This window comes from Thunnus albacares, chromosome 22 (assembly GCF_914725855.1).
Source record: "Thunnus albacares chromosome 22, fThuAlb1.1, whole genome shotgun sequence".
NCBI classification, from domain to species: Eukaryota; Metazoa; Chordata; class Actinopteri; order Scombriformes; family Scombridae; genus Thunnus; species Thunnus albacares.
The window spans coordinates 5,602,661-5,629,141 of NC_058127.1; the positions used below are offsets into that span (position 1 = coordinate 5,602,661).

At 38.4% G+C, this 26,481-nt stretch overlaps 1 protein-coding gene and 1 long non-coding RNA gene across 6 annotated transcripts in view; one reads left to right on the forward strand and one right to left on the reverse strand.

Moving 5' to 3' along the window:
- Window positions 1-1,228, forward strand: part of LOC122973413 (dachshund homolog 2-like) — a 133,530-nt gene extending 132,302 nt beyond the window's left edge. For all 5 annotated transcript variants that reach the window (XM_044340888.1, XM_044340885.1, XM_044340886.1 and 2 more), the window contains exon 14: window positions 293-1,228. In XM_044340888.1, coding sequence (XP_044196823.1) covers window positions 293-330 — 38 coding nt within the window. In that variant the 3' untranslated portion in view covers window positions 331-1,228. The remainder of the gene's footprint in view (window positions 1-292) is intronic.
- The window catches only part of LOC122973414, a 37,023-nt gene extending 10,954 nt beyond the window's left edge, over window positions 1-26,069 (reverse strand). Inside the window, exon 1 of the long non-coding RNA XR_006400015.1 lies at window positions 25,291-26,069. This is a non-coding gene — a long non-coding RNA (uncharacterized LOC122973414). The remainder of the gene's footprint in view (window positions 1-25,290) is intronic.
- Window positions 26,070-26,481: the final 412 nt, after the last annotated feature.

Here is a 26,481-nt window from a genome sequence, read left to right on the forward strand (position 1 = left end):
CTTGAAACTCTTAAATATCAATATCAGCCTCAAGAATCCAGTTTTGTTCAGGCTATAATTAAAAACATTTAAAGATTGCTGGAAATAATATCTCTGGTGACCCTTTTTACATAATGATCCAAGGTTGGCATTAAAATTTAGTTTATCAATAACAGTGCAGATGTACTTATTAGTGCCCTCGGAGCAATCTGTGCTGCAGAAAGATTACAAATCACTCACAAAGGCTACGTTTACTGTTGCTTTGTTTATTTACTGATTCCTTTATGTTTGTTTTTCTCATCTTTTTACCCAGAATCCCGGGCGTTTCTGAAGACCCCCATGATGTTCTAGAGAGAGAGGGAGACTCCGCCTCCAGAAACCCCGCCCCTTCTCCACCTTTCTCCCCTTCCTCCTCCTCCTCCTCCTCCTCCTCCTCCTGCACAGAAGAACTCCACCAGCCCGTTTCCGCAGCAACCACAGCTTCCTCGGCTGCCTGGATCACCATGGCGATGACCTCCCCAGGCGGGATACTGTCTTTGCTAACAACGCAACCTTTTTTTTGGCGTTGCTATGAAACAATGAGACTACTAAGAGACACGCCCCCCTGACTCGGACTCACCGGGGGGTCGTATCTCTCTCTCTCTCTCTCTCTCTCTCTATCTATCTTTTCTTCTCTCTTTCTTCCTCTTTTTAGAAACTTCACTCCATTCATTCCTCCTTTTCTCTCCCTGCACCGTGACTTTTTTCTCATCCCTCGTTTGTTTCAAAACTGAAAAAAATAAAAATTAAATGAGCAAAAAGGGGGCGAGGAAAATTTACCACGAAGCAAACGGACCGGACCGGACCGGACCGGATCGGAGCGGACTGACGTCAACAGGAACTCTCGGTTGGACATCGTTTGGGAAAAGTGAACAGCAAGGATCCGTTTGATTGGACGATTCAGACTTTTTTTTTAAAAAAAATGGTCCAATGACAGGATGCGATCCACGATGAATGATTCTGATTGGTGCTGACAGAACAAGAACGGTTTCACGAAGAGACTAAAAAAAAAAAATAAAAAAAAATGTTATTTACGTTCTGTAAAGGGAAAAAAAAAAAAAAAAAAGTTCGACCCCCCTCTGGATGTGACGCGACTACAGGCTGTCGACACTCTCTGATTGGACGGTAATCAACTAATCGGAGGAGCTCAGGACTGGAGGAGGAGGGGGTTTAGCTTATGAAAAAAAAAAAAAAAAAAAAGAAGTGTAAAGAAAACTATTGGGAAGGAGAAAAAAAAATGAGAAAACGACTTGGGAGGCTATTTCTGTCTCTCATGTTTCATTCATTTTTGTTTTCCGTACAGGGACTGAAAAGAATGCATGGGAAAACTTTTCTTATGTTGTCATTTGGCTTATTTTATCCTCCGTACACTCCTTACCTCTGACTCTCTCTCTTCTTCCCTCTCTTATAATCTTTTCTTCCTCTTTTTTTCGGTTAATTCCTCCCCCCTTTTTTTTCACTATTTTCTATAAAACAGCTCCTCTTCCTCTTATACGTTCTCACTCTTCTTTTCTCCTGTCCCTTCTACATCTTCTTCTTCTTCTTCTTCTCTTCATTTTCTGTCCTTTTTCTTCTTCTTCTTCTTCCTGTCTCTGTAAGGAGGCATTACTCTGAAAATGTTGGATGCAGCTTTTCAATGTATGAAGTGTTTTCTATCACCCTTAAAAAAAAAAAAAAAATAACAAAAAAAAAAAAAAACAAACCCTGTGAAATCTGTTTCTCAAAACGATGCAAAAGTTTAAAAAAAAAAAAAAAAAAACACACAAAAAAAAAACACAACAACAAGCCCTTTTTTTATTACGATGGAGTGATTTTTAGACACGATATTATATCCTAAAAAAAAAAAAAGGTACGTTGAATTCTCTTCCTCAACTTTGGACCTTTTCACCTTTTGACCCCCGTTCCCGTGACCAGGAAGTAGTAGTCAAGTCTCTGGTGTTTGTTAGATTAAAGATGAGAAGCGCTTGATTTGTTCTGGTTGCCCCCGGTGCAAAATTTAAATATATATATATATATATATTCCTTTTTTTTGTTGGATTTCACTTATTCCTGATTGTCACTCTTACATCATAGGTGTAGAAACCAAGCGCTCCTCAGCTACATCGAAAAAAACACCAGAAACTTTTTATTCCCCCGATTTTCTGACCTACTAAAGAGTGCAGACTGTTGTGTTGCAGATTTGTTTATTCCACTGCGTGTTTATTTGTTTGTTTATTTGTTGATTACTATTTGAAATGTGTACGGGAGGGATGATGGGGGGGGGAAGGGCCGGGTGTTGGGGTAAGGGGAGGGGGAGGGGAGGGGAGGTGGTGGGTTTAAAGGGATATTCCGTGTAGATAGAAACAACATTCAGCGTTTTCTTGTTTTTTTTTTTGTTTATTTTGTTTTTTTTTTTTCCTCCTGATGATCTCTCAGTCTGTCACTGTTCTCTGGGTTTGAGCTGACTGCAAATATACAGTATTATAACGACTGCTGTCTGGTGATGTTTTACACACACACACACACACACACACACACACACACACACACACACACACACACACTTTTAAAGGCTCCTTCACACTGTGATTTTTGGTAATCTTTGGCCATAACGGTGGTCCTAAATGGCACCGTGAGCCTCGTCTACTGACAGCAGATTTGGAGTTTTGATGACCAAAAGACACCTTGAAGCAAAACTGTGACAGTTGCTGAAATTTTAAGACCAATTTCTCACAATGTGACTGCTGCTACGACTCAAACATCTACAAACACACCGATCACAGTACGACATCATCGCTACATGACAGAATACTTTGGCTGCGACACAACAAAACAAAACGACGGCGGTGAAACAACAAAGAAAGTTTGTGTGACTTTGCTTTTACTTTTCAAAGCATCAGATGACGTGATGACATTTCTCTGCTTTCATATGTTGTTTTTTTCTATTTATTTTGTAGCTCAACATGCATCTGACGGCCACAAACTGATATTGTTCAGTCTGACACAATGTGACATGCAGTTAACTGACATGATCGTTGTTACAAAGTTTAAAGACGCCTTTTAGACACACGAAGAAGAACCCAAATGGCACATGTGGTAAACTTCTGTCTCTATTTATTGATTGATTGTTATTAATCAACAGTAATCGTTTAAGTTAGTATTTTTACATTTTGGGAGAAATTCCATTTTTCCTTTGAACTCAAACCGACTTCAAATTAGGTGATTTTTGAACTTTAGGGCTGCAACAAACGATTATTTTCATTATCGATTAAACTGTTGATTATTTTCTTGATTAATCAATAAGTTGTTTGATCCATAAAATGTTGATGACTGTTTACCAAAACTAAAGACACGATCTAAAACATATCATTTTGTCCCGACCAATAGAGATATTCTGTTTAGCATCATAAAAGCACTAAAAACAGACGATGTTCACGTTTAACAAGCTGAAATTTTAGCATTAAAAAAAACACTCAATGATTAATCGATTGTCAAAATAGTTGGCGATCAATTTTCTGTTAATTGACTATTTGTTGCAGCACTAAAACCATTTTCTTGACTCCCATACTTAATTATCTGATACATTTTATTGATTCTTTTTCTAATTTTTATTAAATTAAGACAAAGGCGTTAGCATCTTTTTAATTATTCTGACGTTGTGCGTTTTTACTTGAAGAAAAATTAGACAATCATGGTGAAAATTGGTGGAAATGTACGTTATGCGTTCACCTCAACGTCCTTCGGTTGAAACAGGAAGCGTGCAATAGCGTGACACGTTTCAGCTCGATCGTGTATTAATCCGCCACTGAAAATAGTCCCAAACAAACACACAGTTTATTCCTGTTTAAGTTATGTTTGCTTACAGTATCCAGCTGTTGTGATTCTTTTTTTTTTTTAAAGATTTGTATCGTTTCTGGACTTTTTTATACAATTCGTTGCAGCAGCTTTATTCTTTAATACATCACTTGTCATCAAACTGATACATTAAGGTTTGTCAGTTGATTCCACATCTTTCTATAATGTAAAATCATATTTCTGGGTTTGTAACTCACATACATACATACATATATATGCACACTGTGGTATTTTAGCAACTACAGACAGACAGTCACTTTGGTATTCTGGTGATGTATTTCACAGACACTCATACACTCTTACACACACACACACACACAGAAGCCTGAGAGTAAACACACACACGTCGTCTATGTTCCATTTAGACTGTATATTTACTCTGCATTACGAGGTTAATGAGGTGAAGCCTTTCCCTCCCTCTCTCTGTCTCTCTCTAATGGATCTCTACCTCTCTCGCCCGCTCTCTCCTCTCATACTTCAGTGTTTGATTCTCTCTCTCTCTCTCTCTCTCTCACCTCTGTCACTCTCCCTTTTCTCTCTCTTCTTCTGTGTTTTCCCTCCTCTCTGTATCACAATCATTCCCACCGTCACTCTTTTGATCTCCGCTTTCCATTCCTCTGTCTTCTGTCCCCTCTCTCTCTCTCTCTCTATCTTTCTCTCTCTCTCTCTCTCTCTCTCTCTCCATCTCTCTCCGTTTACCAAATAGCTGATGTCACTTTTTCCATTTCCCCCTAATGGAGGCAGAAACACAGAGCGATGGACGGTGAGGAAAAACAGTCAAGAGATGAAGAAGGATGGATAGAATGCGAAGGAGGAAACGAGGAAGGATGAAAAGGTGACAGCGCGCGGGGGGGAAAAAAAAGAGATTGAAGGATCCGAGAGGACGATGTGGGAGAAAATGAAGGAAAGAAAGGAGGAGGAAAGAAAAAAAAAAAGAGGAAGATGGTGTAAGGAGAAGGGGAGAGAAAGAGGTGTAACATGATGAAATGATGTGCGGTGAAAGATGGAAGATAAGAGAGAGAGAAGGGCAGAGGATGATGGGTAATGAAAAGACAGAAAGTGAGAAACATGCTTGGGACAAACAGTGACCCATCATAAAAAACAAAAAGGTTTATTATTGATTTTTAAAGGGGAATTCCACCCAAAACACATCTTATTGGTCAATCTAAGCTTGTTTTAAATGTGTAAAACAGCTCAGACGGAGAAATAAATACAAACTTGTCGTGTTAATTGTAGCCTGACAAGGTTACGCTGGTGCATCCAGTCTGTGTGTGTCGTTACTGTTATTTAAAGGGGACATTTGTTTGTGTTGTTTGCATCCGCTCACATATTTTGGATCAGATTTCAGCTGAAACATGCACAGATATATCTGAGAAGTTGACATTTTGAGTAAATAATGAGAAAAAAAAGCAGTGAAATCCTGCTACTATAGTTTGTTTCACGTAGCCGAGCTCATCAGAAGTCTGCAGCTTCCTGAAGCTGACCAATCAGAGCAGAGTGGGCTCATCTTAAAGAGACAGGAACTAAAACAGCCTGTTACAGACAGAGGCTGAACCGAGGGGCTGCATAAAGAGCCAGTATAAGATGAATAAAGAGTTTTTAACTGTAAATCATGCAAAGATATTCCAGTAGAGCCTCATATTATAAATATAGAGCTGATAATCTAACACGTCACAAGTCTGAACTGAATGTTGTCACATTTCTTAAAGGCTGCAGCAGCAGCAGCTGCAAACAGGAAGAGACGATGTGCGTGTAATGTACAGTAACTACATTACTGTGTGTTGAACAGATCCAGTGATGGAATAATTCTTGAATTAACCGCTAATATGAAATCTGCTCTGATCAGATTAGTGATAACTGTAACTGAAAGAGGAGTAGAAGAAGAAAGAAAACAATGAAAGACGGGAGAGAGATAACAGAAAAGAGGAATAAAAAGATCAAGATAAAACTGGAATAAAAAGACAGGAGGATGAAGGAGGGATAGAGTGAGGAAGGATGAAAAGGCAGAGGAGGAAACTAAAATGTGATGAAGAGTGAAAAACAAAAACATGAAAGGATGAAGAGAGAAAATAAAAAAGGAAGAAACAAAAAAAAAAAAAATAAAGAGAAAACGGGTGAGTAAAATGATGGAGGGAAGGAAGGAGGAAGGAAAGAGAAGAGAACAGAGACATTCCCAGACAGAGCAGCCAGGCTGTTAAACACACACACACACACACACACACACACACACACACACACACACACACACACACACACCTCTCTCGCTCCATCATTAGTCTTCATTAGAGTCTTTATGAGGAAAATTAGAAAGGGAGTTTCCTCCCAAACTGAGCCCTGGGGTCCAACCTGCCAGTGTGTGTGTGTGTGTGTGTGTGTGTGTGTGTGTGTATGTGTGTGTGTGTAATTGTAGATAATTTCTACATGGGGTTCAATAGATGAAGGAAGGAAGGATACAGTAACTGTGTGTGTGTGTGTGTGTGTGGATGGAAGTTGTGGTCTAGAGTATCATAGTTGCACAAACAACAATCACGGTCAGTGTTGAGCCGTAACATGTGACAGTGATGTAATGACTTTACAATATGAAATTCAGCGGTTACATTACTAAAAGGTGTGAATCTTACAATTTGATTTAGATTCTTGGCGTCCGACTCGATTAAGAAGTCGAATGAATAGAGAAGTTGGAACTATTTTCAGCCTCATACTCCAGTAAACTGTGTTAAACCTTTCACTGGTGTCTTTATTCCACTGATATACAATATGAAACATAACTGGCAGTTAAATGATCTTGATGAAGGTCGCTGTCAGCAGAGAAAAGTGTGTGAATATAAAAAAAGTTAACTGCATTCATAAATTAATTCATTTGAAAGCATCTTACAGTGTTTAAAGACGATGAAATGAGATTATAATTTACTGACCGACATCACTGGTTAAATGTCTTTTATAAAAATAGAAGTTGGTGTGTTTGTTCTGGAGGAAGAAGAGGAGGAAGAGGAGGAGGAGGAGGAAGGTACCGCTCTGTTGTTATTAACAGTAGATGCTAGTGTCCAGCAGTAAACAGCCTCTCTGCTGCACCGTTAGCGTCGGGAAAGACGTCGCTGTCCATGACACTGAGCTAAATGAGGTGAAACAGACGGGGCGTTAGCGTTGGACGATGTTCTGCATTGTCAGATCGTCACACTGAGATTGGTGATACCTGATGCTATCGCCCGGAGCACGGTGTGGCGATGGCATCGGCTATATCATCAATATATGAACGTATTGTCAGTCGGCCATGCCTACTGTACGCTGAGTTGGTTTAAGTTGTATAAGTGTTGTAGTATGTGCAGGTCAGTCGGTCTGGTTTGTTACTGCTGCTCCGCTAACATCAGTCTCTCAGTGACGGGATATCAAGTGTTCACGATATACTTCACATTCGTCTCGCCGTGGTAATTATTTACCTAAACTTTTGCCTTGTTTGAAGATGAACTAGAAGATAACTGTAGACTGTCCGGGTGTTATTAACTGAACTGCCTCCTTATTAAACCACAAACATCTCATTGTCTGTTTCTACATGTGTTAAATACAAGAGATGCAGCGTGTGGGTGGAGGTTTTAAAGTTGAATACATGACGTTCAGCCACTAGATGTCGCACTATAGCACCAGCATCTCAGACCAAAACAAATGTGCGTGTCATTTACTCAATAGAGTTAGAGAAAAAAACAAAAAAAGAAAGCTTTAGAAACTCAGATCAAACTGTCGAACTAGGCAGTGCTGATCAAATACGGATCAAGATTCTGTTACTGCATCGCTTATTTATCACCTCAAATGTTTTCAGAAACATATCGTAGTTTAGAAAATTAAAAAATTTGTCATGCACAGAGGGACTCATATGCACTAACATACACAAGCAGCCAGACCGGCTACCAAAACAAAGATCAGAGAAGCTCAGATAACAACAAACACACACACACAGAGGTAGTGTGACTTCATTCTCTGCTCAGGACAATTTTACTCCGCTATATCTTTACATAGCAAACAGTTGTTTGCTGAATGTCGTTTATTGAAACTTTAAAAAGGCATCTTCGACGGAGCTGACGGCTGAGTAACGAAGGTAAAGTAACGTGATACTTTTTCTGCTTTGTAATGAGTAAAATGTATAATTGTACAATTTAAGTAAATTGCCCCACATTAACCACGATGATGAAAATAACAATATACACACGATTGAAACTGAAATATGAAAATCTGTTTGAGCCACCTGCATCAACAGTCATATGTTATCACCGTCTGTACAGCATGATGCTGTAGTGTGTAATCAACACTGCATATCTTCTGCTGCTATATAAATATGAATATTAGATCTGACTCGGTATCAGCAGATATCCAATATTTAAGGACTCGGATCAAGATCGTCCTTGATATACAGTAATATGATACTGACAGGAGCGACTCTACATGATACTTTTACATTTGAAACATCAGAATCTTTTCTGATACTTTTACTTTACTATAATTAAAAGTCCTGCATTCAAAATTATACTCGAGTATTTTTACATGATGTTATTGCTGTTTTTACTTAAATAAATGAGCAAAAAAAAGAGGAGCTGCAGTAAATTTTTTGCTAAAACATCCACAGAAACTTATCAAACCAGTCGTGCATTGGTCTGTATGTTCCAAACAATCACTGATTCGGCAGTAAACTGCTAAATATAATACTTGTAGTGGAGTTTTGAAGCGACGAGGAGGCGACGGTGTGACATGAAAGCCGTGTTTTCGAGTGTTTGGAACATAGTGAACATACAGTGCAGTCAGACAGAAGACTGTTCTCTGCTCTCAGGGACTCGCAGACCTTCAAAAATCCTGCTGCCTGCTGGACCTTATGTTGTCCATGTAACTGAGGAATCACACTGATGATCTGGTCGTGTGAATCAGATGGTGCAGCACTGACGCAGCCTGCTTCTGACAGACCGGACCCCCCTTGTTTGGAGGGTTTTGAGGCCTCATAAACATGCATCGCTGTATTTTCCACCAGAAAAGAAGAACGCGTTTTCCTCCACTAAACGGATGAAAAAGGTGACACAGGATGAAGAGAGCAAAGTAGACAGACTGTGAGTGAGTGTGTTCATGCGTTTGTCTTACAGTGTGTGTGTGTTTTTGTGTGTGTTTTAGTGTGCAGATATCATGCGCATTTGTTTGTGTAACCCTGAATGTGTGTGTTTGTGTGTGTGTGTGTGTGTGTGTGTGTGTGTCTCCTGTCCCCTTGGTGCTGACAGCTTCTCATTATCCACAGACAGCTGGAAGAGGTCATCAGTACCCCGTCACACACACACACACACACACACACACACACACTCAGACACATGCACTATACTTGTGAGGACCCTCAGTGACATAACGTAACCTTAACCTAAACCCATTTCTTTTCAAAAAAAATTTTCAAAAATATCCTTACATGTCCTCACTTTCAACAAATGTCCTCACTTTCCAAAGCATCCTATAAGTGCAGACATTATTGGAAAAACACACAAAAAAAGTCCTTACAGTAGATTTAAAAAAATGTCCTTATGATTCCAAAAGTATCCTCACTTAAGTCTGTCAGTGCAGACGTTTGTGCTCACTTACAAAAGATGGTCCTTAGATTCCCAAAAACGTCCTCACTTTCAAAAGTTCCTCACTTTAGAAAAAAATCCTCATATTCCAAAATACATCGTCATCTTCCTAAATGTCCTGACTTCTTTCAAAACTGTCCTCACTTTCAAGAATGTCAAAAAAGTGTCCTTCACTTTCCAAAAGGTCACTTTTCAAAAATGTCCTCACTTTCAAAATAAAATATCCTCACTTAAGTCTGTAAGTGCAAACAATTGTGAAAAACACTGTCCTCTATGCAAAATATGTCTTCACTTTTCAAAAATCACTTCTTTCAAAAGTGTCCTCACTTTCCAAAATGTCAAAAAAAAATGTCCAAAAGATTCCCAAAAAGTTCCTCACTTTAGAAAAAAGCCCTCATATTCCAAAATACACCGTCACCTTCCTAAATGTCCTGACTTCTTTTAAAACTGTCCTTCACTTTCCAAAAGATCCTATATTGAAAAACATAAAAATGTCCTCACATGTCCTCATTTTAAAACAAGTCTTCACCTTCCAAAATAAGTCTTTGCCTTCCACAAAGTGACTTTTCAAAAATGCCCTCATTTTCAAAATAAAATATCCTCCCTTCAGTAAGTCTGTAAGTGCAAACAATAGTGAAAAACACTGTCCTCTATGCAAAATATGTCTTCACCTTTCAAAAAATCACTTCTTTCAAAACTGTCTTCACTTTCCAAAGTCAAAAAAAAAATGTCGACAAGATTCCCAAAAATGTCCTCACTTTCAAAATAAATGATCCTCATTTACTGTAAGTGTCAGTACATTCGTCTACACTTACAAAAGACGGACCTTCGATTCCAAAAATGCTCTCACTTTAATCAGATGTCCTTATTTATCAAAAAAATACGCTGACTTTTAAAAATGTCTTCGCTGAACAGCGGACGGTTTGCAGATACATTCACTGTAAATGTATCTTCATTATATTGATAAGAAAAACAGAAAGCGGTTGAGCTGACAGACAAAAAAAACTAACATCATTTTGTTACTATAATCTACTTCTCTCTGTCTCTATGATGGATACGCATCTGTTCAGAGTGTTGCTTTATTTATTTATAATAAACGCTACACAAGATGCAGTTAAACAGATGAACAGCGGGGGCAGCGGTGAGCAGCAGACCCTGAACGAACCACGACTACAACGGCAGCAGAAGTAACGTCTTCCAGTGTTTACATCGTGCAAAATCACAAGTTTCTAAGAGAAGATATTGTGGTGCCGACGGGGGGACGATGCGGCTCCGATCTGCCCCCTAGTGGCCGCGTTGTTGTGTGTTTTTAATCCTCCAGGTACACACAGAGTAAACAAGTATGTCAACAGTGCTTGTCTGCATGTACACGCTGGTAGAAAGCAAGTATACTCAGAGCCTAACTAGGATTGAGTGGCTGAGTTGGTCATCTCGGAAATATTTACTTTACATGCTCACTGAGCGGGATAATAAGTGTGTATATGTGTGTGTGTGTGTGTGTGTGTGTGTGTGTGTGTGTGTGCACGTCCACCTACTGAACTGGTGAAACAATAAACACCACCCTGTTCTCTTTTCTCTCATCTCTCACACTCACTTGCTTTGTCCTTCTCTCTCTCTTTCAGTTTCACCCACACAAACATATACATACATAGAAAAATACATACACACACACACACACACACACACACACACATATATCCCTTCATCTCTTTCACAAACACACACTCAACACACACAATAAACACTTGTCATTGGTCGGCATCAGTCGTTTATTCTTGCCAGAGCGAGGGATTTGTTTTTGTTCTTCCTGTCATTCGCCCATTTGACTTGATGGATGGTGGGTGGTGACGCAAAACACCTGCCCCACACACACACACACACACACACACACACACACACACACACACTAAAACATAACATACAATTAGTGAAGTTCCTGCATATGTAAATAAAAGAAATAAATAAAAACACAGCAAAAAAAACATATACGGCAACATTTAAAACGTCACATGTACAAACATGTTTACACAAAAAAAGGAACAGACACACACACAAACAAACAAACAAAAAGGTTTCCATCACTCATTCCTCAACACTAACCTAATCTCAAACTAATTTCTTGGAAGAAGGAAAGGCAGCAGAATCTGCTCGTTTTCTAAATTTCCCTTTTTTTTCCTATTCCTGTGAGGATCAAATGAAGAACCACAAACACACACACACACAAACACACAAACACACACATCATCAGATTCCTTATGCCATGGTTGAATTCCTATGTGGCCCGCAGTGTAAACACCAGTTTATCTCCATAGAGGACAAATGGACAGCAGCGGCAGCACAGAAAACATGAGGAGCAAAGGTTCAAATCCCTCTAAGAACTGGGAAATACGAGCACCGGTCTCCACGATAACAACCAACCAAGTAGCCTTTGAGCAAATAAGCAAGCGGCAGGTGGAGAAAGTGGAGCATTTAGCAGCTGAGGGGCCAAATATTTCCCACAGGGGTTTAGTAGAGATCCAACAAAAGAGCTGGCGTGTTCAACTCACAGTCTTTAGAGTGTAATGGGTGCAGACCCTCCCAAAAAAGAATCACAAAAATAACAAATTAAGTCGTCTGCATTCACAAATAAGTGTATATCACTTTTTTAAAAGATGCACAGCAGCAAATAAACAGACATCAGCATGTGTAAATCAAGTGGTCACTATGCGGTTGTTGCATTTTATCTCCTCAGACGGCTTAAATCGCCTTAAATTTTCTACTTTTTCTTTATAATAATGTTTATTTGATGATATCTGTTTGGATTATTTGTATCAACTGGCTGTAATCACCTCGGAAAGGGGCTGAAACGTTTTTTTTTGTCCGTTTTTTGCTGCTGTGCATCATTTAAAGAAGAGATATACACTTATTTGTGAGTGCTGACGACTTAATTTGTTATTTTTGTTCGTAGAGATCAAACCAGAGGTAAAAGGAGAGTGAATACTGCTGTCAAGTGGACACTAACATGTCAGCCGTAACAAATGTGACAACCAATGACACGGTGACGACGACAGCTTTGTTTTAATGCTTTTCTGACTACTAGAAGCCTAAAAATCAATTCATTTTCATTCATTCATTATCAATTAATGTGCTGATTATTGTCTTTATTCACTGATTACTCATTTCTATTCAACCTTAAAGCTGCAACCAACAATTTTTCCTTTATCAAATCCATCTGTTGATTATTCACGCCATTACTCAATGACTCAATTACTTTAGTTTAGTCTATAAAATGTCTGAAAACGGTTTAAAAATGTCGATCATCGTTTCCCAAAGCCAAAGGTGACGTCCTCAAATGTTTTCTTTTGTCCCGACCAACAGTCAGTCAGTCAGAACTATTTTCTACTTTACTGCTATTAAAACTATTTTACTGCAGAACATGTAAACAGGCCTGATACGAAGAGCAGGGAAATACAGCAGCTGCAGAGCTGAGAGTGATAAGAAGAAAAGTTGTTTCCCAGTCAGACCAGTAGTCCACAGCATACATGTTTGCTTCTTTATGGTCAGCGTCAGTAAAACAGAGCTGAATATATTCTAGTCAATACTTTACTGCTACAAACTAGGAAGCAGGAAATGGTACTTAACTACATTAAAAGTTGGGTTAGAGGGTTAGGGTTTGACCCGAACCCCCTAATCCAAACCCCCTAACCCTAACGCTAACCCCTTAACCCCTAACCCAAACCCCCTAACCCTAATCCTACCCAAACCCCTAACCCTACCCTAACCCTAATCCTACCCTAACCCCTAACCCAAACCCCCTAACCCTACCCTAATCCTACCCTAACCCTAACCCCCAAACCCTAACGCTAACCCATTAACCCCTAACCCAAACCCCCTAACCCTAATCCTACCCTAACCCCTAACCCTAACTCTAACCCCCTAACCCTAATCCCTAACCCAAACCCCCTAACCCTAATCCTACCCTAACCATAACCCTAACCCATAACCCCTTAACTCTAACCCTAACCCTACCCTAAACCCTAACCCAAACCCCCTAACCCTAATCCTACCCTAACCCCTAACCCCCTAACCCTAACTCTAACTCCATAACCCTAATCCCTAACCCAAACCCAAACCCTAACCCCCTAACCTCAACCCCCTAACCCTAACCACCCAACCCTAACCCCTAACCCCATTTGACCCAAATGTTCTCAACCCATTCAAACTGAGCCCACATTCCACAATTGGACCGTGACCTACCAGTTGGGAACCACTGACATGCCTCACTTATGCTTATAAAAATATATAAGTAATATGGCGCACCAAGCCGAGACGTGTAAGAACAGTCTGGAGTTAATGCAGCTTCAAGTACAACGTCAACGCAGTTTTCTATCAATTTAAAATGTTCAAGTGCAATTAAACAATTCTAGAGATAAATAGATTATAATAAATAATCATAATGACAAATAAATGATGAACATGATCATTTTAAACCAGCACAGAAAGAGAAAAAGAAAGAAACCAACTAACACTGACGTAAACACGGACCACAGGATGTGAATGTCATCAACCAAAATGTCGGGACAACTATTTCTGTCAGTTGCGATTTTGGGGGTGGGAATGTATATGAGTGTGTGTGTGTGTGTGTGTGGCCCGTATCATGGGAATAAAATGAGAAAGCCACACACACATTCTCACACAGACAGACATAGTAATGATGAAACTGGACTCTTCAGATTGATACCAAATTAGAAACGTTTTTTGTTTTTTTTTTGTCTTTCTCTCTTTACCCCAAACAGACCAAGTAGAGCTTGGCAGGCGGGATGAACACTTGACGGGAGAGAAGAGAGAGAGAGAGAGAGAGAGAGGGGGGCAAAAAAAAAAGAGGGAGAGGCAGAGAGAGAAAGAGAGGGGGAACGTGAGAAAGAAAGAGAAAGGATGGATGGAGGAATTAAAATAACTGTAAAAGTGGAATGAGTGCGGGTGATGTGGAAATGAATCCATGGAGACTCTCTGAATGTGTGTGTGTGTGTGTGTTGTTTTAGCTGGGCGGCCTTGGATTTCTTGTTGACCTTTATAAAGATAGCAGCTGGTCGTCTCTTGCAGTTTAAAGTTTGGTTTGTGTTCTGGTTTCACCACAACAATCTGAAAAGCAGATGGAGGGAGAAGGAGAGAGTCAGAGAGAGAGAGAGAGCGACGCTCCGCCGTTCATCGACCCCTCTGGACGAGGAGGAAGCGGGATGGGAGACAGAACTAGTTCAACTAAACTAAGAGAAACCAATTTGGCAAATATTTATTTTTTTTTGTTCAGTTGAGTCTTTCATCTAAAATAAAGCTTCGACTGAGGAAGAAAGAGAAAAGTAAACTGTGAGTTTGGCTGAGCTGCGTTCTTTCAGCTTTCATGCCAAGAAAAAACACTTTGAATTTAGTTGAAAGGAAGAGTTTTCACACAAAGTTAAGAGCCGCTACACTTTGGACAAAAATCTCCTTGCACATGGCCAATAGTCTCATTATTCCCTCCATCAAGTGGCTACAATAATTTTTATACAATCAATTTTTACCATCAATTTTCTCCTGGAAAAGGCAGAGAACTTCTGCTGCGATGACTCAACTTAAAAGTCTAATATGGTAGATTTTTCTTTACTGGACTTGTATATATAAACTTAAAACTACCTTAAGAGTATTTTATGTTTTATAGTATTAGGCTTGTCCCCACTTTTAGGACACAAGAGTGAACTGCATGTTAATGTGATGGCGTTAAGTGGAAGTAAAGCAATTTATGCTTCATTAATAACTCATAAAATCATTCACTGTTTTACTTTTCTTACACTATTTTGTACCATCACAGTAGCTAAAATAAGGAATTCATTGGAGACAAGTATTTAAATAAATACACAGAACAATTATTAACTCTAACACACACACACACACACAAAAAGTCGTCTAACTTTCATTCAAAGTAGCAGCAGTGAGTCTCGCAAAACTCAAAAAGAAGCCAAGAATAGTAACGTCAGCACATGTGTCAGTCATCACCTGCTCTGCTTGAAGCGAGCTAATCTTTGTCATACAGTACTCATGTGAGTAATATAGTTTCAGCTTGTAATGGCAATTTGTTTGTTGTTAATATTATAAAATCCAAGGAGACTTAGGTGCAGGTGAGATCTTTTATTAATGTGGGACTCTGAGCGTTGGGCTGTGGCTATTTCCCGGAAGCAGTACATACCAGTGTAGACCAGAAAAAAAATGTAGATATTAAAAAAAAAAAAAAAAAAAAAAAAATTGCCAGGTCTGTATTGAAGTATCTATATCTGTTATTTGGTATCTCAAAGTGGATTTAGTGTCACGGTAAGAACACTTTAAAGATGCAATACCATAAGTTGCCACTAGGTGCTTGATACTCATACTTTCAAGCATGTTTTTAATGTTTTTCCAAAGCGGCAACAACCACGGCTTGAAGTTGAAGCCAATGCAGAAGAACCTTAAAGTGCAACGCTACTGATGGTTGCTAGATGCTAGCTCCAAAGAAAATGCTAGCTCCAATTGACGCTCATTTAAAAAGCGTCAACTACTCTCATGAAATACTAAATCAATACATTTTTTCAATGAGTCATTATGGTCTCAGTCATTAAATTCAGGCCCTCTAACAAGTGTGCTGGTGGTCATTTTGGAAGTCAGTTAATAAGATTTGAAGACTTATAGTAGCTTTGATGTCTGCTGTGCGGACGTTGATTGACAGCTGTGATTGACAGTTGGCTCACCTGTTGCTTTCCTCGGCTCCAGGACTCACACTGACTCGTACTACGGTTGCAATATTTCACTAAGTTTAACGTTAATTGATTATGATACTTGCTGCGTTAGTTATGTGCAGCGCTCGGTGTTCCCAGTAAGCTAGCGTTAGCTTTGGTCCGAGGTAGCGTGTTTCCAGAGCGTAAAAGGCAACACCCCGCAATCCTTATGTGGAAGGTCCTGGATCCAAATGGAAAAGATGGCGCCAACCGTATGTAAGCAGCAACTTTGGGCTTCAAACCGACGCCAATGCAAACCAATAAGTAACTTCACACCTCGCTACGTCCATCTTTATGTACAATCAATGGTTTTTCCCTCATTCTAAGATTCGGGGGCCAGAAACACCAGATAAATTAAGATTAAAAGATACGTGACAAGTGAATTTCTGACAGATAATGAGAATCAGTGGCTGTTAACAGTTGTGCAAATATATAAAATATTAAAATATAAAAAAAAAATTGCCTGTAATTGTATTTTTTTTTGTAGATTTCCAACTTTCTGCTGAATGTTTGAATTATGAGGCTGCAGCCAATGATTATTTCCACTGCTGATTTATCTGTCAGTTGTTGAGCCAATAAAATGTCAATAAATCATGAAAAAAGCTTGTTTTGTTTTGACCAACAGTCCAAAACCTCCCAAAAATAGATTTTATATTTCTGTACATACTCTGATATTGCCTTTTAATTTCATCATTGCCTCACATTATTATTAGAGTCTTATCTCTACTGTTGTGCTGTTTACTGTCATTTGAGCACATCGTTGCTCAACTCTGCTTATTTTAAAATGTTCTCTATAAATAAACTTGACATTTTGAGAAGCTGGACTCTGAACTTTTGGCATTTTTTTTTTTGCTTTCGTTAAATGACTCAACAGTTTAATCGATTATTAACATAGTTGATTATTATTTTTCAGTTGATCAGTTTATCAATTAAACTCGTTACAGCATTAACACCTTTTCTTCTAACTTAGATTAAGGTTGCTTCTTTATGACGGAGCTTGTTTTACTTGTTTCAGGAGTTTTTCCCGTGTTGGAACGGAGGGTCAGAGGATGTTGTACAGACCGTAAAAGCCCCCCTGAGGCAAATTTGTGATTTGTGATATCAGGCTGTACAAATAAAACTTGACTTGACTACAACAGAAACAGATGTTTAAATAATGCAAAACATAGCAAACATACCCAACAATTTGAAGAGGTTTAAGGAAAGGAATGATGGATGATGGAGAGACAAACACAGAGAGAGATGGAGGAAAGTGTGATACGCTGTCCTCAGGTCTGCTTTACTATCATTTAACAGCCTAAACGTGCAAAGGTCAGCTGTTATTAATGGCAGGCCCTGAGGAGTGTGTGAGAGTGTGTGTGTATGTGTGTATGCAAATGTGTGTGTGTGTGTGTGAGAGAGACAGACAGTGAGTGTGAAGGTTTGCATGTCACACCTTTCTGCTCTAAATGCCATGTAGCCCGCCATTAGTGTCGTTGCTATATCGTCCCCACGGGGCTCGAAGCTCAGGGTGCGTTTGGATATTTGACCTGACGCTCCCTTTGCTGCCTCCGTCTACAACATGAGGACGTTTTATTTTTTTCTCCCCGTTAAAAGAGATAAAATCTGTTCGGGAGGAGCCGCCATGTACTTTTCCACAAATTTTAGAGTTTCTCATCCAGTTTTTTTCTAGATTTTCAGAGATGTTTCACTCTGATAAAAGCTTTTAATCATGAATCTTATCAATAAAAACAGCAGGAAAAATCTGCTGCATTTGGTTTATGGTCAATTTCAAATTCATTTTACCAAAATAAAAGCTGCAACAACTATTTTAATAATTGAATAGATGTTTACATTACCTGGTTTCAGCTTCTCAAATGTGATGATTTAATACTTTACTTTATTGTATATGAAAGTAAACTGTAGAGCTGCAGTGATTAGTCCATTAATGATAATAATAATAATAATAATAATAATAATAATAATTATGAGTCAATTGTTAAAAAATTATAATTGGCAACTATTTTTACAATCAAATAAACGATTATTTGATTGTAAAAATAGTTGGATAATAAACTCAGTGTTGTTGGGTTTTTTAGTGTTGGTTGGACAAAACATGACATTTTTCACCATTTACTCACATTCTACAGACAAACGACTATTCAAGTAACCGAGAAAATATCTGTCAGATTAAATCCATAATGAAAACTGTTTTAAAAAAAAGCTATAATATGTAATAATTCCACATTAAAATGTCTAAAAACAACTAGACCTATGTTATATATGTTGTTGAGTTGTGTACTTACATTATCCCAAATGTTTCCAACAATTTTCAAACCCAGAGAAATCTGTAATTTAATCAAAGTAACGGACCGTTTCATTTGGTCGCATGTCAATGACGTCATACCTCCTCTACCAAAGAGTAAACACGCACAAGATGCATACGGCGGCGCTGTGTTTGTCCGCTACAATGGCGTCTACCAAAGAGTAACTAACACACATACAAGATAATACATCAGCGTTGTGGTTGTTCCACACAAACTGTTATAAATGGACTTTTATTCAGTTTTAAGCCACATTTTTATGATAAATTTAAGTCGGTTTTAACTATATCTTTTATCCAGAAGAAGGATTTTAGTCATTGGACGTCTGAATCTTAAGTTATCAGAGAAATAAACTGGACAAACGTTAGCAGCAGCTCAGCTAACAGCCCCTCCAGGAAGTCCGGTGGTCACCAAACATCATCGGAGAAATATTGATTTTTTTTTTTTTTTTGGGTGAAACAGCTTTAATTAGTATTTTAACGATTTTAATCTGCGTGTACGTTTGTTTTCGGAGAGGAGGAGACCTCTGCGGATAATTCGGCTCCTGGTAAAAACAACACTGGAGTAATCCTGTCTCGGTGAAGCTGGTTATTTAACAACAAAGACAACAACTCCCATGATCCCTTGCTACTTCACACCATGATCACACTCTTTTGTTATTATTTTGATTGAGAGAGCAGCTGAAATTACATATTAAGACAACAAAATTACAGAAATACAGCGTGAACAAACAAGATGACAAAATTATAGATATATTGATGATGATCAGAAGGACATTAAGCACCTGAATGAAGCAGTTCCTCGTTTGTATTTGACTCACACTGCCGTGATGATGACGGCGACTAAACTCATTTAAAGCCAAGGTCGGGGTCTCTGTTCCTCAGAAACAAGTGGATCCTTGAAGACCTCTAATCATCAGTCAGCAATTGGATTAGTTTGATCTGTGTAAACAAAGTCATCACTGTTTTCTTCCCACAGACAAACTTTATCTCTTTGCTAATTGTCTAAATTGAATGAATCTGTCTGTCTAGAGGAGGAGGAGGAGGAGGAGGAGGAGGAAGGAAGATGTGACATCAGGACACAAACAACAATTCAGAATAATACTCAGAACTTTAAGCGACTAAATGTCACCCCGTCCCGCTCTCCTGCGTCTTCCTAAAGGACAACAAATGTGGCGTAAATGCAGAACGGATGCGGTTAAATGCATGCAGCGGTTGCTGCTGCTGCTGCTGCTGCTGCTCCGCTCCAGCTGATGTATTTTTGGCCGCGGCCGGTGTCCCAGTTGTGTGCGGCTCCTCCTTCGGTGTTGGGAGGCAGGTGAAGGGTGTCTGGTGACAAAATGCCTGGTGTGTAGCCTATTTTCCGGGTTTTGACCTTCCCTGAATACACCGCTGTGAGGAGAACGAAGATGAATTGGAGCGCAGAGGCTGTCCACTCGGAGAAAGAAAGAAAGAAAAAAGAGAGAGAAACTAACTGATGGATATTAAGTGCTTGTCTCATTTTCTCTTTCTATTTGCAGTTTTATTTAACTCTCCTTCCTGGGATCAGAGTAATGGAGTGTTTGAGGTCAACTCGAGGTTCACGCTGGACAAACAGCAGAGCAGATTGTCTGTTGTTTAACCTGCGCGACATGCAGACATAACAAACCGCCTCCAAAAAACAAAATAGATGAAAATAGATTACAGTTAAAGCAGAACAAGAGAGAAAAAGATTTAGATTTTTAACCTTTGCAGCTCCAGACGTGGTGGTGTTTTGTTTTCAAAGAGGTCGTGAGGGGTTAGAATATCAGATTTGATCTCCTCCATCTCCTCCACACACACACACACACACACACACACACACACACACACACACACACACACACACACATCGTTCTTCTTCATCTTACTGTTAAACACTTCCTGGTTTCATTTGTAATTCTCTCTATTTTCTTCCTTTTTCTGCTGTCGTCTCCCTTCGTGTCACGTCGGGGGTCGTATCGGGGGGGTGGGGAACAGCGGCGGTGGAAGAACAGGGTGACACCGTGTTGCTACGGCTCGAGACGTGTTGATGTGAACAGGTTTGAGGTTGTCGGGCGACGGAGCTTCTTTTTGTTAGCATCAACTGAACAATTAACCTCGAAATATGACTTTACTTTACTAAAGCTACTACTGAAGTATGTTTGGCTTTATTGGACAGTTAATAATAATAATATAGAGAGAAGGAGGGGTATGACACCGATAAAGTTTATTTTTCAACTGTAAAAGGTCCTGCACATACGTTTATTGATCACAACCTTATAAAAAAATGTTAAGGGTTGTGTTGAGAAAGTTAATATCAATATTGGTATTGTGGTATAATTTAATAAGACTTATGATGTGCTGAAAAAAAAAAAAAGCAATGCATCATATTGAATGCATATCTTGCAGAAACTCGTGATTGATATATGAGCACAAAGTTTGTTAAAGATAATCACACTCAGTACTGGATGAAACTGTAAAGCATATCCATTTCTGCCCAAAACCTATTTTTAGGGCTCTGGGGCTGCAACAGGTGACGTAAAGAGATTATAATAGTGTAATTGGTGAGTATGAAGAGGTTGGACAGTAGGTGTGACCTATATAAGCCAAGTGGTATAAAAGAAGAGGTGCTGACCCTTTGGTGCATTGTAACTGTTCTCCTTTATTGCCGGCGTTAACGTACATTTTGCTGCTCTGAACTCCTGATGATTCTTGTTTGGACACCAAAGAGAAGTTTTTTTCCTTGAGCTGATCTGAAACTTTTTCCAACTGAGATCCAAAGATTTGACACGATAGTATCAAAAATCCAGCATGAGTCGGACTATAGAACCATCAAACTTTGTTTTTCTTTACAGGCTTATAGATTTAAATGTTCTAGATTGATTGATAGTTGTGAGTTGAGTGATTGATAGTTTACTCTCTACATATCATACTACTATAATGTATTGTAATGTTGTATCAGCAGCACTACTTATGGTTTTGTTAGTTTATTCAGTTGTAGAATGTTTTTGTAATATTTTAAAGGTAGCAGCTCTGCAGATATCTTGAACTAAAGGCATTAATTTGTTGATTATTTTCTCGATTACTTGATTAGTTGTTTCGTCCATAAAATGTCAGAAAATGGTGAAAAATGTCAGTCAGCTGTTCCAAACAACCCAGAGTGATGCCTTTAAATGTCTTGTTTAGTCCACAACCCAAAAATATTCAGTTTACAGTCAAAGAAGACAAGAAGAAACCAGAAAATATTCACATTTGAGAAGCTGGAATCAGAGAATTTGGACTTTTTTTCTTAAAAAAAAAAGACTCCAAATGATAAATCGATTATCAAAATAGCTGCATGTGTGCACATATATATAATTTACTAGTTACTGTGTAGTTCTACTGGACAGAAAATCATTTCAGAGGGCGTGTGAGAGAGAGACACACACACACACACACACACACACACTCAGCGGTGGGACAGATAATACCAGATGAAGATTGAAATGGGAGGAAGAATCAATATTTCCAGTCAAACGTCTGTTTCATTTTCTCCAGATTAGAGGAGACTGTTTCTCTTTGTTCCATCACTGACCAACCAACCAACCAGCGTCCACACAACACCGTCTCTGTGTGTGTGTGTGCGTGTGTGTGTGTGTGTGTTCATACCAGTGTCCTCACAAGGTATGAAAAAGAGGAAGATGTGGAACATGTGAAGACTCTGAAGGGTCTCCACAGGTAATATAAACGTGCGTGTGTGTGTCCACATTGTGTCTTTGTACATTCAATTTCCACCGTCCACAGTGTCCAAATAAACTGTCAACCCTGGAACGGCTGATAAAGAGTGTGTGTGTGTGTGTATGTGTGTGTGTGTGTGTGTGTGTGTGTGTGTCACAATATTTGTCCTGTGTTATTGGAGCTCTGAGGCCACAGAGTCTTCTATAAACACCCAGCTGTGAATTATTCAACAAATAAACACATCTAACACCTTTCTCTCTCTCTCTCTCACACACACACACACACACGTTCACACAAAACAGCTGACGTGCATACACACATTTAGACAAATTACATATTTTTAAGATGGAACACACACAAGTGGTTGGATTTGATTGTTGAAAGGAGAAAACGGCTGATGGGTTGAATTTACTTTGATAAGACACACACATACACACACACACACACACACATATACAGTATACAGAGAGGCCATTTCATTTTGCCGCAGCTTAAGTGGATTTGGCTGTTGGTCAGTTCAGTGGAAGGTGAAACAAAAACCGTTGTTACGTTACGTTCAATGACGGAGTGACACCTGCAGGTTAGACGAGGTACTGCAGGATAAATACCTGCTCTGTTCACACTGTCAAGGTGTGTGTAGGTGAGTGTGTCACCATCATCACATTTAAAAAGAATACTTAAAAAAAAAAAAAATTATGTCAATGGAAGAGATTTAATTAATTAGTTAATCATGATTTATCCAACTAATAGGCCTTTTACATTCTGACATGTCAGAGCAGGAAACAGCCAGGTGAATAAGAAGAAGAAGAAGAAGAAGAAGAAGAAGAAAAAGAAAAAGAGGAGGAAGAAAAAGAAAAAAGAAAAAGAAGAAGAAGAACAATAAGAACAATAAGAAGAATAAGAATAATAAGAAAAAGAAGAAAAAGAAAAAGAACAAGAAGAAAAAGAAGAAGAAGAAAAAGAAGAAAAAGAAGAAGAAGAAGAAGAAAAAGAAAAAGAAGAAAAAGAAGAAGAAAATGAAGAAAAAGAAAAAGAAAAAGAAGAAAATGAAGAAAAAGAACAATAAGAAGAAGAAGAAGAAGAAGAAGAAGAGCAGCTTTTAACTCAGTTGTGTGTACTGTCTCACTAGAATGAAGAAAACAATAATAGGGCTGCAAATATTGATCATTTTGATCAGCCTATTGATTAATCTGTACATTTTTTCAATTAATTAATGAATAATTTCGACTGTAAAATTACAAACAATAGTGAAAAATATTCTGTCACAGTTTCCCAGAGCCCGAGGTGACATCATCAGACTGCATCTTCAAAACTCAAAGTAAGTTAAAAATTAAAAAAAACTTAAAATGAGCAATTATTCTTACAAGTGTTTAATCAGTTAAGTCACTTATTTCTAGTTATAACGTCACACTCGTGAGGATTTGATGATTTTCTTTGTCTTATGTGACTGAACATCGTTGGACATTTGAAGACTGGGAGTAATTGTAACAAGAGTTTTACCAAACAATTAAATCACTTAATCAAAACTGATAATCAGCAGATGATTTCATGATGAAAATAATCATTAGTTGCAGCCCTAAATTCAATTAACAGTAACAGAAAATCCTCTCGTTTGAGAAGCTGGAACCTGCAAATGTTTTGCATTTGTCCTTCATAAATCAGGTTTAAGCAATTATCATAATAACAGACTAATCATTTCAGCTCCAAAAATATGATTATTACAGCTGGAACTCTTTCATAAGCAAGAAGTAAAATGAAAAATGAAGGAATGTACCAGAAACTACAGTCGAGAGCCAACTGAACCATCTAAAATACAAATGACTGTAGATATAACATGTTGTACAGCTATAATACATATAAAATGATGTTACTATTCATACTAACCAGTGTTCAGGCCTCAAGGTAACAAGCTATTAGACATACAAGTTATTCTAGAGGACTTTTCACAAGAAAAAAAAGTAAAGAATTAACTGCAAAACTCCCAAAGTTAATATTTTTCTACTTCCTGAAACAAAAAGCACAATGTTTCCCTGACATATATATGTATATATATATATATATATATATATACACACGACCGTCCCTCTTTTCCCCTTAACCCTCATTAAAACAGTGACAAAGATAAAATGAGAACTGCATTCATAAAGGATAGAGAGAGAAGAAGATACAACTAATGTAAGAAAAGTAAGCTGCTTTCAGGAGAGGAAGGTGCAGAAACATTTCATGTCAAGAAAACAGGAAAAACAAGGAAAACGGTTGCATATATGTAATCAATAACCTCCTTAATACCGTCATTATCAATAGATAAGAGACAAGAATAAGGTTAGTTTTGTTTAGGGCCTCCACATCTCTAAATACACCCCTAATATATAACAACACACCTACACAGCAAAATCTACACGTCCACTGTTTATACTGTAAGTTATCTATCAATATGGTCAGAGACACAGAAACAGCTGTACAACACAACCACTACACCTGCTGAGTTTACTTGTGCTACTGATTGGTTTTTTTCCATTAATTGATTAATCATTTAGACCATTAGATCCGGAGCCAACGTGACAAATTACATTTTACAGTCGAAAACACAAAAGAGAAAAGCAACAAATCCTCAACTTTGAGAAGCTAAAGACATGTAATGTTTATCATCTGTGTTTGAACAGTTAACCAGGGCTGCAACTAAAGATCTATCACTTTCTCCATTGATCGTTTTGTCTATCAAATGTCACAGAATTATGAAAATTGCTCGTTCTTTAATATCTTGTTTTGTCTCATCAGAGGTTAAAAAATACAAAGAAATTAATTTAACTGTCAAGTATAACACAGAAAAGCATCAAATCACTTTTAAGAGGCTGCAACCAGCAAATGTTTGGCATTTTTGCTTCATAAATGACTAAAACGATTATTTGATTATCAAACAGTTGACGATTAATTTTCTGTCAATCGATTAATTGACTAATTGTTACAGCGCTACAATTAACTCTATTAATTGATGAATCTACTAATCATTTTAGCCCTGAAGTCAACCTACAAAGGTAATCTACCAGATAAAACAGCTTAAATTACTCACCTGATGATCAGGAAGTGATGGTCTGATGGTTCAGTCAGTTCTCCAGTCTGTGTGTCTCACATCAGGTGTTTATCAGACAGGTGAGAGGAATGACGTACAGTCTGTCACGTATGGCGACCACCATTAACATTCAAAGCTTCAATAAGTGATGAAAGTTTTTCTCCTGAGTTGTCAATCAGGCCTGTAATCAGCTCTGGTCCTCTGCAGCAGGTGAATAGTGAGTGCTGGCAGGTTGTTTTGGGGCTAATTAGCGGCCATGTTGGAAAACAGTTGATGTAGGTTGGATTTAAACTTTTTTTTCTCTTCCTTGCTGCGTCATTTTGTAACAAAAGTAATCAAAGTTTTGCCTTTATATACACTTGAGCTCCATTAAAGCCGACTGAGCAAATTAAATTAGGCGCCGCTGTGCGCTGAGGATCATTAAATCTACCGATGAACTTTTAACCTTCATTTAACTCCGCCCTCCTTAGTTACCGTTGCCATGGCAGTGAAGCTTTCCTCGTTTCCAACACTTAAGGCTGATTTATGGTAGGTCGCCGGACACTTTTCCTTTCATGTCTCGCACCTAGAGACATTTATGTCGCTGACGTCTTCATATTTTGTCTCGCAATGTGATTGGCTAGTGTTACTACGTTGCCATGGAGATTGTAGTTTTCACTGACCTTCCTTGTTGATGTTTTGGTCTGTAACTTTAGATAACTTGTAACGTCCTTGTTTATTTAGTCCCGGTTGGGATGATATAATGTAAATAAACAAGTCGGCTGGAGGATAATGTCTGGTTACCATGGAGACGACAGAAACCTGAAGCGGAAATTGAAAACGTCGCGCGACTCAGATTTCTGTCGAGCGACCTGCCGTAAATCAGCCTTTTAATGGAGAATTAATAACTAAAAGTTCACAGTAGTTTCTGAAGAAATTAGTTGTTGATTTAAGACACATGTAAACAAAAACAGTTTATTATTATTAAAAGATCCTTAAAATGTGCTTTTAATGTAAGTGATGGAGGCCAAAATCCACACAGTCATTTAAAAGTTGATGTGAAGCTTATATGAGTCTTCATCAGTCTGAGTTAGTCATATCAAGTGGATATCTGACACATTTACAGTCTTTTTAGCATCAAATTCCCTCTTTGTCTTTCCTTGTTGAGCTGTGATGGAAGTATAGTAACAAAAAGAGGAACTTTGGCACTAA